Genomic DNA, 13,586 nt, shown 5'->3' with positions numbered 1-13,586 from the left:
CGACCTGACCTGCTAGTTTTTACTGATAGAAAGATGTGTCAGCCGGTTCGTCCTGACCTGCTGGAGCTCCTCAATCCTGCGCCGCAGACCGTCCATCTGGATGCTCTGCTGGCTGTTCTTGGCCTGCAGCTCGGAGATGGTCTTGTTCTTTCTGCCTGCGAGCAGTGAAGCTGCATCTCCTGCAGGGAGGACCGCAGCGAGCGGAGCTTCTCCTCTAGCGAGGACACATGCTCCTGCTGCTCAGGAAACAAGATGGGATGAAGAGTTCTCAGACATTTGTGTCATCTACTAGAAGAGTGAGTTATGTTATCGTCTCTTTTCTTTTCCAACTCTGATTTCTTGTTGCAGATTGAACTTCTATGTGTCAACTTAAATAATCATCCCTCAGTCTGTACACATTTAAAACTAAGACCCATTTTGAAACCAACTCCACACCTTGCTCCTCTCCTGCATTCATTAATCTTCATCATGTTTAGTGCAGAAAGTCTTTTTAACCAACCTCTTCCAGACGAACTTGAGCTCGTACTCTTCCCAGCTCCTCCTCTGCATGGGCCCTCTCAGTTACACAAGCTGCTTTAGTTTTACTGAGCTCCTGCAGCACAAGGACATCATCACCATCAACATCATCACATTGATGTGAAGAGCATGAAGCAGAAAGGAGGTTTCATGGACAATATGATATGACAATATTTTTTGTGTCAGAGTTCTGATGCATTCTTCACATTAAATGCACAGTACTGTTTTTCAAAGACTTAACCACTAAAACAAAAGCCACCTGCTACTCTGGTCTAACCTGGTGTTAACACCAAGACACTGCTTTGACCCTAAACTCCCTCTATGAACAATTCCAGTCTGGTTAACCCCCGCCAAAGTACAGAAACTGATCTCCTCGTGGCTGGCTTTTCTCATCCTCATTGATCTGAGTGCAGCCTTTCATACAACTTCACACAATACGTCATCTTCCACCGCCCCCACCCCACTGGTTTGACTGGTTTCACTCTGATCTCTCAGGCTAATCAGGTTATCCAACACAAGTCCTTCAGATCTCAGGTTACATCAGGTGTTCCCCAGGGCTCTGTCCTGGGACCACTTCTCTTCATTACAGGTTTACCCCTGCAGCTTATCCAGATCCAGCTGCACAGGTTCTGATCCAGACCAGAAAGAGAGCCCATATAACAGCAGTTTTAAAGCCTCTGCATCGACTTCCTGTCTGTTTCTGAATACATTTTAAAATTCTTTTACTGTTTTTTTAAGAGTCTTAATCGCCTTTGTCATGAGTATTTATCTAAACTGTTTTTTCATTATGAGCCTGTTAGGACACGTTATTTTAAAGTTCTAACTAAAATCCACGAGGAGAGAACTTTCTCGTCCTTTCGTCCACGTTTGAGGAAGAACCTTCCAAATGTTACAGTAGAAAGCCAGACCTAAAAAACTCGCGGTCTTTTAAATCTTTATTTATTTATTTAAGTATTTAAATTTGAGTTATTCTATTTTCCACTTATATTTAATGCTTTTTAGGAATATTTATTTTAGTTTATTTTATTAAATTAAATTTTCTTATGTACAGTTTGTTTAATGTTTAAACAAATCTTTATAGTGCTATTATTTTGGTCTGATTTACTTCTAGTTTTTTTCCTCATTGATAGAAGACTACATCTCTCCCTAAGCCCCATCACCACCTCCATCTGTTCACAGCCTCGTCACCTCCAGCATCGACTACTGTCACTCTCTTCCTCTTGGTCTCCCTAATAAATCCCTCTATAAGGTTCAGGATGGGTCCAGAATTCAGCAGCTAGCATCTTTAATAAAAACCCACTGGACCTATCTCACATCACCTGACCCCATCTGTTTAAATCAGACTGCAAACTCACTTGTCCACCGCAGCATGCTCTGTAATTACACTGTCCACTTTTTCTGCCTGTATTTTATTTGCTGTTTCACCGTTTGTTTATTTCTGTTTTATTGGACAGTGTTCCTTGAGCGACCTGAAAGGCACCTCTACTGAATTGTACTTGTATTATTCAGTTCAGATCTTCAGTGTGTAAACAGAGGAAAAACTTTCAGTCCAGATGTTTCACAGTGAAGTTTGGTTTGATCCACATCTGATGTGGTGATGTTTGAACGCTGACCTCCTCCAGCTGTATCCGCTGTCCCTCAGTTTAAAGATGCGCTCCTGCAGGGATCTCTCGTCTCTTCCAGATGGCGGTTAACATTATCCAGCTGTATGACACACAAACGTGCCTTCATTTGTCTAAAAACTAAAGTTTTGTTAGTATAACAAAATACATAAAAGAAAAACTCATAGACAGAAACAAGTAGGATGCCAGCACCTCTGATCTAAACCCCGGTAACGCACACACCAAGTTTACAGAAGACAGATCAATCAAACCTTCACTAGATCCAGGAGTGTTAGCTAGTCATAGACCTGTAATCTACCTCTTCTTTTATTAATTCTTGATAAAAATAGTTTCAACTCAACAATGTGCCCATCCATCCCATGGGGCAGGACCCTCATTGCCGACCCGGAGAAGGCACTCCACCCCATTTCTGGCTGAGGACCATGGTCTCGGACTTGGAGGTGCTGATTCTCATCCCCAGCTGCTTCACACTCGGCTGCGAATCGCTCCAAGTGAGAGCTGAAGGTCACGGCCCGATGAAGCCAACAGAACCACATCATCCACACAAGAGCCGAGACCCAATCCTCGAGGCCACCAAACCGGATCCCCTCAACACCTCCCGACTGCGCCTAGAAAGTCTGTCCATAAAGTTATGAACAGAATCGGTGACACACGGGCAGTCCTTGGTGGAGTCCAACCCTCACCTGGAAACGATCTGATTTACTGCCGGTAATGCAGCCCAAGCTTCTGTACCACCGGTCGTCCAGGGACCGCCGACAGCTCGTACAGCAGGTCCGGCACTCTATTACTCCCGGAAGTACCCCCCACAGGCATTACCGGTCACGTCCCTACGGACCGGGACCAAAAACCACACTTGCTCCTCCTCAATCCGAGGCGTGATCTAATCCGACCGGAACCTCCTCTCCAGTAACCCTGAATAGCCCTTTACCAAAGAGGTTGAGGAGTCGTGATCCCCCTGTAGCTGCAGCACACCCTCTGGTTCCCCTTTTTGAAGAGGGGGACCACCACCCCAGTCTGCAAGTCCAGGGAAACTGTCCCAGATGTCCACGCAATGCTACAGAGGCGTATCAGCCAAGACAGCCCTACAGCATCCAGAGCCTTAAGGAACTCTGGGCGGACCTCATCCACCCCCAAGGCCCTGCCACAGAGGAGCTTTTTAACCACCTCAGGGAAGTCAGCCCCAAAAACGGGAGAACCTAACACCAGGGTCCCAAGACTCTGCTTCCTCATCGGAAGACGTATTGGTGGGATTGAGAAGGTCTTCGAAGTATTCCTTCCACTGCCACACAACGTCCCAAGTCGAGGTCAGCAGCCCCCCATCCCCACTGTACACATGTTGATGGAGCACTGCTTTCCCCTCCTGAGCCACCGGATGGTGGACCAGAATCTCCTCGAAGCCGTCCGAAAATCATTCTCCATGCCTCTCCAAACTCCTCCATGCCAGAGTTTTTGCCTTGGCAACCGTGCGTAGCTGCGTTCCGCTTAGCCCGCCGTATACCCATCAGCTGCCTCTCAAGTCCCACAGGCCAAAAAGGCCCGATAGGACTCCTTCTTCAGCTTGACGACATCCCTTACTGCCAGTGTCCACCAACAAGTTCAGGGGTTACCGCCACGACAGGCCCCAACGACATAATGGCCACAGGTGCGGCTGGCCGCCTCGACAACAGAGGCACGGAACACGGCCCACTCGGACTCAATGTCCCCCGCCTCACCCCGGGACATAGTTGAAGCTCTGCCGGAGATAGGAGTTGAAACTCTTTCTGACAGGGGACTCCGCCAGACGTTCCCAGCAGACCCTCACAACATGCTTGGGTCTGCCAGGCCTGACCGGCGTCCTCCCCCACCATCTGAGCCAACTCACCACCAGGAGGTGATCAGTTGACAGCTCCGCCCCTCTCTTCACCCGAGTGTCCAGAACATGCGGCCGCAAGTCCGACGATACGACTACAAAGTCGATCATCGAACTGGTGCCAAGTGCGAGTGTGGGCACTCTTATGCCTGAACAAGGTGTTCGTTATGGACAGTCCATGACGAGCACAGAAGTCCAAACACAAAACACTACTCCCACTTTCACTGGGAGCAACTCCAGAATGGAAGGGGGTCCCTCTTAAGGACAGTGGTTCCAGAGTCCAAGCCATGCTTCGAGGTGAGTCCAACTATATCTAGCCGGAACCGCTCAACCTCGGGCACCAGCTCAGGCTCCTTCCCCGCCAGAGAGGTGACATTTCAGGTCCCTAGAGCTAGCTTCTTCCGCCAAGGTTCAGACCGCTAGGGTCCCCGCCTCTGGCAGCCGCCCAGCTCACACTGCACCCGACACTTATGACCCCTGCTGCAGGTGGTGAGCCAACGGGAGGGGGGGGCCCATGTCACCTGTACGGGCTGAGCCCGACCGAGCCCCATGGGCAAAGGCCCGGCCACCAAGTGCTCGTGTCCGTGCCCCACCTCCAGGCCTGGCTCCAGAGGGGGGCCCCGGTGACCCACGTCCGGGCAAGGGAAACCTGGGTCCATGATTTCTCGTCATCATAGGGGTGTTTTTGAGCCGTGCTTCGTCTGGTCCCTCCTCTAGACACCTGTTTGCCATGGGTGACCCTACCGGGGCATGAGCCCCCGACAACATAGCCGCTAGGATCTTCAGGACAAGCAAACTCCTCCACCACGATAAGGTGGCGGCTCAGGGGGGAGTACTATGTGCCCATTTGATCAAAATTAATCTGAAGAGTTTCGGTCAGGATTTAGATCCAGGCACAGACCTGGCGAAACCAACGATCCTCTCAGATAACAGACTCCTGTCTGTTCTGGTTCCATCCGGTCTCATCTGATACCACGGATCAGAAAATTCTGCTACAGAGGCTTGAACATGTTATTGGGATTAAAGGAACCGGATCGGGCTGGTTTAAGTCATATTTATCTGAAAGATTCCAGTTATTGTAAATTACAAGTCTTCTGCACACCGGAGCACGTTGTGGAGTTCCTCAGTTCCTCAGACTTGGACCATGTTCTTTTAGGTAATATTATTGGATGGCAGGGTATAAATTTCCATTGCTGTGCAGATGCTTATCAGATATTAGCACTATTCTAGACCAAGATCTGTACTTTCACTTAAACATAAAACAGGTTTCTAGGACCTGCCTTCCAGAAGTCGTCATGTTTTATATTTACAGTAATCTAAATAACTCTTAGCATGTTGTTGTGGTTTCAGTGTAGTGGCTGTGTTTGGACAAGGAAAGAGCACCTCTTTCTGACGGAGACTGTCCATGTCCTCCAGGGCTTGCTTGGACCTTCGTTTCTCTGTTTCCAGACGATCTGTTGAACACACAGGAAGATATGTAGCTTACATGTCAACACCACTCTGAAAGTTTTTGTACTGTTAGCGTTACCTTCTGCCTGTGCTAGGCGCATTTTGAGCTCAGCTGTGTTGTTGGTCAGTTCCTGCTTCAGCTCAAAGATCTGCTGCTGCTGAGACTTACACCTGCGCTCCATCTCCTCCACCTAACACACACCAACAACAATTAGCTTCATGTGTACAAATAAATTCACACCACACTTAACCAGCAGGACATACTTTATTTCTGAGTTGGCCGTTGTTTTCAGTCAGGCTTTGGATTTCTCTGAGGAGCTTTCCTTCCCTGAGGGCATTATCCTGCACAGCAGAGAAATTAGCTTCATTCATTTTACACAGCAACACGTTTTAATAAACACAATATAACTTCAATTAAAAAAATAGAATGCAATGATTTCCAAATCTTATCAAGCCACATTTATTCCCAGTAGAACATAAACAACATATCAGGTGAAACAGACATTTTAGAATTTGATGAGAAAAATTAGCTGATTATTAGCTCATCAGCAGCTGGACTCTTCTCCTGTGAAGCCATGCTGCTGTGATGGATGCAGGATGTGGTTCAGCATCGTCTTGCTGAAATCTGCAAGGCCTTCCCTGAAAGAGACGTCTGGATGGGAGCAGATGTTGCTCTAAAACCTCCATGTACTTTTCAGCATTGATGGAGCTTCACAGATGTGGAAGCTGCCCACGCCATAGGCACTAATGGTGCTGGTTCTGGATCCATCTGGCTTCTTCTCTGCATGATGGAGCTTTAACCTGCATTTGTGGATTTCAGGGTGAACTGTGTTAACAGACAGTGGTTTCTGGAAGTCTTCCTGAGTCCATGCAGTGGTTTCCAGAAGATAATCATGTCTGCTTTTATGCATACAGAGATTCCTCTTGATTCTCTGATTCTTCTGATGATATTCTACACTGTAGATGGTGGATCTTCAAAGTCTGAGGAGCATTTTTCTGAAATTGTTCCACAGTTTTAGAGCCAGTTTGTCTCAGATTGGTGATCCTCTGTCCATCTTGCCATCTGAGAGACTCTGCCTCTCTGAAATGCTCCTTTTATACCAGTCATGTTACTGACCTGTTGCCAGGTAACCTGGTTAGTTGTTAAATGCTCCTCCAGGTGTTTCTGGTTTGTACCAGGTACTTTTCCAGCCTTTTGTTGCTCCTGTTCCAACTTTTTCCATCAGATTCACTATCAGCTCATATTTTCATCACAGTGTGAAACGTCTCAGTTTCATCCTCTGAAGTGTTGGTGATCTTCTACTGGGGATAATGGGTTTTTACAATCCTAATCCTTTTGAGCTGAGGTTGTAAACCCAAAGCTTTGTTGTGAGTGAAGTTGTGTTTTGGTAACATTGGTCTGATGAGTTATTCTCTAGCTCGCTTGCCCCTCTCTCACTGAGCTGAGAGTTTCATCCACACCTCTTCCTCCTTCTTCCTCCGTTGGCCCTGCTGCTCCCTCTGTTCTTCTTTCCTCAGCCCGAACCCGACTCAGCAGCTCTCCCAGACTCTGGTTTTTCTGCTCGGCGAGCGCAAGGGCGGCTTCAGTCATCTGCAGCCTGCAAATCAACAACAAAACATCATATGACTGAAGCACACTGCTGCACAGATTATTTATGTAGTTTGTTTACATACGCTTGTGCAGTACATTGAGTTTTCATTTACAAGTACACCCTTTTATTATAGAAACATAAAAATAGTAATAGGGGAAAGTTCTTACTTCTGATTACTCCATTTTACAAAACAATAACCTGAGGAAAATGTCTGAAATCTTTAGCTTTGTTTCGTATTTTTGCAAAGTGTGAATTTGTTTTAAAATGACAAAAAAAAAAAACATTAACTTTCATTGGTACAGCATCTTTTTTACATTTCTGTGTTGTGAAGAGCAAATAAAGGGAAAAAAGGTGATTACTTGGCCATGAGAGAGTTGACAGCACATTTTCTCTCATTCAGAGCCTCCTGGAGCTGACCAACCTGAACGGATGCTGACCTGAGATCAGAAAACAGGGAGAAACTGAAGAGGATCGCAGCCATTTACAGGCTGATAAAACTTCCCAGTTCTACAGGATTTATTCAGTTATAAGAGAGAACATTTAGAGTCACAAACTTGTTGTGTTTCAGTTATAAACTGTGGATAAATCTAGTGCTCATGGAGAGTATCTGAACCCACCTATTGGATCGCCCCATCTCCTCCCTCTGTCTGTCGATGGTTTCCATCAAGCTTATGAACTAAAGGAGACATGGAAAACGCCAAAATATTAATTAACTATTAAAACTCCAAGCCATGTCTCCTGTCTCCATGGATGGCCCGGGGGCGGGGCGGGCCGGGTGGCCTGTCGCGTTGGCCCGGGGCGTAGGCGGGCTGTCCCGGGGGGTTTTGGCTGCTGGCCCTGGGGGGAAGGTGCTGTTTTTGGGGGTGGGGAGTGGGGTGGGCGGGGTGGGGGGTTGGGGGCCGGGCTCGTGTCTCCTCGCCTCCTGGCTGGGGCTGTCCCCCCGTGGCGTGGGGGTGGCGGGAGGATGGTTGGGGGGGGATGGTGTTTGTGTGTGTTGTGTGTTGGGGGGGGGGGGGATGGGAGAGTGGTGTGGGTGTGGGGGGATGGGGTGGTGGAGGGATGGTGTGTGGGAGGGTGGGGTGTGTGGAGGTGGATGCGTGGTGTGTGGGAGGGGGGGGGGTGTGGGTGTGGGAGGATGAATGGTGGAGGATGATGTATGTGTGGGAGGATGGGGTATGTGTGGGAGAATGTATGGTGCAGGGATGGGGGAGTGTGTGGGAGGATGGATGGTGGAAGGATGGTGTGTGTGCGGGAGGATGGATGGTGTATGGGAGGGAGGATGGTGTGTGTGTGGGGAGTGGTGTATGTTTTGGGAGAGTGGGTGATGGAGGGGTGGTGTGTGTGTGTGGGAGGATGGGGTACGTGAAGGTGGATGTTTGGTGTAGGAGAATGATGTATGTGTGGGAGGATGGGTAGTGGAAGGAAGGTGTGGTGTGTGTGTATGGGAGGGGTGAAGGTGGATGAATGGTGTGTGAGAGGGAGGATGGTGTATGTGTGGGAGGATGAGTGGTGGAGGGATGATGTGTGTGTGGGAGGATGGGATAGGTGTGGGAGAGTGTATGGTGGAAGGATGGTGAGTGTGTGGGAGGAAGGATGTGTGTGTGTGGAAGGATGGATGGTGGAAGGATGGTGTGTGTGTGTGGGAGGACAGAGTATGTGAGGGTTGAATGGTGTATGCGTGGGAGGATAAATGGAGGAGTGGAAGGAGAGTTGTGTGTGTTTGTGTGTGTGTGAGTTGGTCTGGGGGGGGCAGGACTGGTTTCTCGGGGGTGTGCGGGTGGGCGCTGGGGTGTGGGGCTGGCCTCTGGTGGTGGCCGTCTGGGCGGGCCGGGTCCCCCCGGGTGGCGTGCTGGCCCTCGGCCTGTGGGGGGGGGGGGGGGGGGTTGGGGGGGGGGGGGGGGGGGGGTCCCTGCGCTCCTGGGCCCGGGCCCTCTGCCCCGTCTGTCCCGGGCGGCCGGTGCCCGGGGGGGTCGGGGACTGCTGGCCTCGGCCCGCCGGGGCCGGTGCCCTGTGTCCGCGGGGCGGCCCCTGCTGGGGTCTCCTGCTGCTGCCTTCCTGGGCGGGCGAGTGGTCGTCTCTGTGGACCGGTCGGGATCTGTTGCCTGCGGGGGGGCCGGTGGCCTGGGTCTCGGGACCGCTGGCCTGACTCTGGCCTCTGTTCAAGTGATGGTGGCATCTGCATGATCACTCTGCATGGTCACTCCTTCCTGAACGTCTCCACACAGTCTTTGCGTCGCCGTGTGGCCGAGTTCTCCAACACATCCACACAGGTTTCTCTGCGCGTGTTCTTGAATACAGCAGTTTCACTTATATCTATTATCATATTTTGTTTCTTTTTTTAATTATTTCTGTTCTTATTATTATTATTACTCTTACTCTTATTATTATTATTGTTACTATTATCAACTAGTTGTGTAATGACCTACTGGCTAGGATGATCTTAGCTATATATGTTGTAGGTAGTATGGATTACATGGTCTTCTGTATGATGTTTCAAGTCCGCACCCGCACTCCCCACACCCTTTCTGTCCCTCTCTCTCCCCTCCCTCTTCTCTCTACTTTCTTTTCTCTCTCTCTCTCTCTGTCCCCTCCGGTCGAGTCCAGCATTAAGAGTCTGATTTAATAAAGTTTTTTCATCAAGAGGGACTTTATACATGTAGTATAAATCCCTGCTTGATAGAGTAAAATTGCCCAGCACCAGACAGCAGCCAGACAATCATTCTGTTTGCAACGATGCTGGACAAGACAGGTTAAAAAAAAAACAAAAAACAAAAAAAAAAAAAAAAAAAAACTCCAAGCCATGCTTAGTTAATTTTGATTCATCTGGTTTCAATGTAAACCAGCTAGTAGCAGCTAAAGCTTTTAATCCCAATCAGCATCAGACATGATTCGACTCAGCTGTCAGATTATGACGCTAAAATGATTTAAAATGAATGTATCAGGAGAAAAAATATTGGCACTGAAACAAACGCACAACAGAAACTATTTCCATGTTTCCACTTTTTCCTCATTTCCAGTTATTCCTGCTACTATTTACCTGCTATCCTCACTAAACCAACTCCAGCTCAGCTGCTTTGTGGCGCCACCGTGCATCAGAAACGTCTTCTTGGCTTTATTCCAGCCATAGAGGAGCATTATTTTTCTTCTTTTCACACACACATAGAACTTTCTGCTCACTGGTTGATCTTTGGCTGCTCCTGATTGGACGTTACCGTCAATCTAAGCTCTCTGATTGGTGGAAAGTCTGACAGGAAGTGGCTTCATCATCATGTCCAGGTCCAAGTAGAGTAAAACTTCTGCTATAGGGTCAGCTATCCATCACAATTTACCCCACAGAGTAACACACTACCGTTCCTAAGACACTGATGGTGATGGTACTGATGGAGGTTTTCCCGCTTGTTTCTGGTTCTGGTGGACGTTTTCATCTCTGGATCTGGTGGAAGTTTTCTTCTCTGGTTCTGGTTGAGGTTGTCCTCCCTGGTTCTGGTCCTGATGGAGGTTTCCCCCCTTGGTTCTGGTGGAGGTTTTCCTCCCTGGTTCTGGTTCTGATAGAGGTTTTCCCCCTTGGTCCTGGTTCTGGTGGATGTTTTCCTTTCTGGTCCTGGTTCGGATGGAGCTTTTCCTCCCTGATTCTGGTTTTGATGGAGGTTGTCCTCCCTGGTTCTGGTCCTGATGGAGGTTTTCCCCCTTGGTTCTGGTGGAGGTTTTCCTCCCTGGTTCTGGTTCTGATAGAGGTTTTCCCCCTTGGTCCTGGTTCTGGTGGACATTTTCCTTTCTGGTCCTGGTTCGGATGGAGCTTTTCCTCCCTGATTCTGGTTTTGATGGAGGTTTTCCTTCCTGGTTCTGGTCCTGGTGGAGGTTTTCTTATCTGGTTTTGGTTCTGGTGGAGATTTTCCTCCCTGGTTCTGGTGGACCTTTATCTCCCTGGTTCTGGTTCTGATGGAGGTTTTACTCCCTAGTTCTGGTTCTGATGGACAGTTTCCTTCCTGGTTCTGGTGGACCTTTATCTCCCTGGTTCTGGTTTTGGTAGAGATTTCCTTAGCCAGGTGATTATTTTATGAACTGGTTTACATGGACACAGGTATTGTGCTGCAGACCTTGGCTCTGTGGTTCAGTGTGAGGGGTACCTGCCGACCCTTCTCCTCCTTCAGTGTCTGTATCTCCTTGCTGAGGACTTGGGTCCTGCTGCTGGTCTCTCTTAAGGTGGACTGTCTGTCTGAGTTGTGTCTCGTGATCTGCTCTGAAAACACAAAATTACCAGCACATCAGCAGTCATGCATGTCACACCTGAGATTTTCTTTTCACACATGATCTTCAGAACTGGAAAACCACCGGTCCAGAGCGCGAAAAACCGACTTACCGAGAGATTTCAGTGTGTCACTGGGAATGTTGTTCCCGGCCATCTCCAGATGCACTATGCTCCTGTTTCTCTGCAGCGCTTCCAGCAAGGATCTGCCCCCCAACAGACCAACGTTGTTCCACCTTAAATCTGCAGTCAGAGTTCAGCTCACTGAGTGGACCATGAATGTGTCTGTCCATGAAACACGCAGTGAGGCATTTTCGTGCTCATCTTAGTCTAAACCAGGAGGGTCAAACTCCTCTTAGTCTATAGTTTCACATTCAGACCAACAGGTCTCCAGTGGGCTGGACCAGTAAAATAACAGCATAAAACATATAGATTACTAATACTCCACATTGTTCCCTTTGATTTAGTACAAGTAAATGATCAAGATGCTTACATGTAATGAACTTTCCTTTTAGTAAACATTAACATCCTGACATTTATGGAGAAAAATTAGTGAATTTTCAATATTTAACTCTATTTATGTAAATATTTTATTTATTTATAATTTATTAATGAATATTTAATATTATTAATTATTTAAATAATAATTTGAAAAATAATTTTTATGCACTTTTATTTATCATCCATCCATCTTCTACTGCTTATCCGGAGTTGGGTCATGGGAGCAGCTGCCTAAGCAAGGAAACCCAGACTTCCCTCTCCCCGGTCACATTCACCAGCTCATCCGGGGGAATCCTGAGGCGTTCCCAGGCCAGCAGAGAGATGTAGTCCGTCCAGCGTGTCCTGGGTCCTTCCCGGGGCATCTTTCCGGTGGGACGTGCCCGGAACACCTTACCAGGGAGGCGTCCAGGAGGCATCGTAACCAGATGCCCGAGCCACCTCATCTGGCTCCTCTCAATGTGGAGGAGAAGCGGCTCTACTCTGAGCCCCTCCCGGATCACCGAGCTACTCACCCTATCTCTAAGGGAGAACCCGGCCATCCTGCGGAGAAAACTCATTTCGGCCGCTTGTCTTCGCGATCTTGTTCTTTTGGTCACTACCCACAGCTCATGACCATAGGTGAGGGTAGGAATGTAGATCGACCGGTAAATCGAGAGCTTTGCCTTTTGGCTCAGCTCCTTCTTCACCACGACAGACCGATGCAGAGTCCGCATCACTGCAGACGCCGCACCGATCCGCCTGTCGATCTCCCGCTTCATCCTTCCCTCACTCGTGAAAAAGACCCCGAGAAACGTGAACTCCTCCTCCACTTGGGGCAGGACCTCATTGCCGACCCGGAGAGAGCACTCCACCCTTTTCCGGCTGAGGACCATGGTCCGGAGGTGCTGATTTTCTGCTTCACACTCGGCTGCGAATCGCTCCAGTGGGAGAGTGAAGATCACGGCCCGATGAAGCCAACAGAACCACTTCATGTGCAAAGAGCAGAGACCCAATCCTGAGGCCACCGAACCGGAACCCCTCAACACCTTGGCTGCACCTAGAAATTCTGTCCATAAAGTCTGTCTGTCTGACACCGGTTGTACAGGGACCGGACAGCTTTTACAAGCAAGTCCGGCACTCCATACTCCCAGAGTACCGCCCACAAGAGTCCCCAGGAGACACAGCTGAACGCCTTCTCCAAGTCCACAAAACACATGTAGATTGGTTCAGCGAACTCCCATGCCCAATTACAGACCCTGAAGAGAGTGTAGAGCTGGTCCACTGTTCCACGACCAGGACAAAAACCACACTGCTCCTCCTCAATCCGAGGCTCGACTGCTGGTGTCCACCAACGAGTTCAGGGGTTAGCGCCACGACAGGCACCGACGACATAACGGCCACAGCTGCGGCTTGCCGCCTCAACAACAGAGGCACGGAACATGGCCCACTCGGACTCAATGTCCCCCGCCTCACCCGGGACATGGTTGAAGCTCTGCCGGAGATAGGAGTTGAAACTCTTTCTGACAGCAGACCCTCACAACATGCTTGGGCCTGCCAGGTCTGACCGGCGTCCTCCCCCACCGTCTGAGCCAACTCACCACCAGGAGGTGATCCCCTCTCAAGGACAGTGGTTCCAGAGCCCAAGCTGTGCGTCAAGGTGAGTCCAACTATATCTAGCCGGAACCGCTCAACCACAGGCACCAGCTCAGGCTCCTTCCCCGCCAGAGAGGTGACATTCCACGTCCCTAGAGCTAGCTTCTGCCGCTGAGGTTCAGACCGCTAGGGTCCCTGCCTCTGGCAGCCGCCCAGCTCACACTGCACCCGACCATTAT

The 13,586-nt window shown here is 49.2% G+C and overlaps 1 protein-coding gene across 1 annotated transcript in view; it reads right to left on the bottom strand.

The window, feature by feature from the left end:
* The window catches only part of lrrc45 (leucine rich repeat containing 45), a 28,120-nt gene that overhangs the window by 6,569 nt on the left and 7,965 nt on the right, over positions 1–13,586 (bottom strand). Inside the window, 15 exon segments of the mRNA XM_041973262.1 lie at positions 58–153; positions 156–236; positions 500–592; positions 2,130–2,158; positions 2,161–2,190; positions 2,193–2,220; positions 5,371–5,441; positions 5,516–5,627; positions 5,701–5,778; positions 6,898–6,948; positions 6,950–7,034; positions 7,388–7,465; positions 7,646–7,704; positions 11,156–11,268; positions 11,389–11,517. Of these exon segments, the coding sequence (XP_041829196.1) occupies positions 58–153; positions 156–236; positions 500–592; positions 2,130–2,158; positions 2,161–2,190; positions 2,193–2,220; positions 5,371–5,441; positions 5,516–5,627; positions 5,701–5,778; positions 6,898–6,948; positions 6,950–7,034; positions 7,388–7,465; positions 7,646–7,704; positions 11,156–11,268; positions 11,389–11,517 (1,133 nt within the window).

The sequence above is a fragment of the Melanotaenia boesemani genome, chromosome 21 (genome assembly GCF_017639745.1).
Source record: "Melanotaenia boesemani isolate fMelBoe1 chromosome 21, fMelBoe1.pri, whole genome shotgun sequence".
Classification (NCBI taxonomy): Eukaryota; Metazoa; Chordata; class Actinopteri; order Atheriniformes; family Melanotaeniidae; genus Melanotaenia; species Melanotaenia boesemani.
This window is presented reverse-complemented; position numbering and strand designations above follow the sequence as displayed.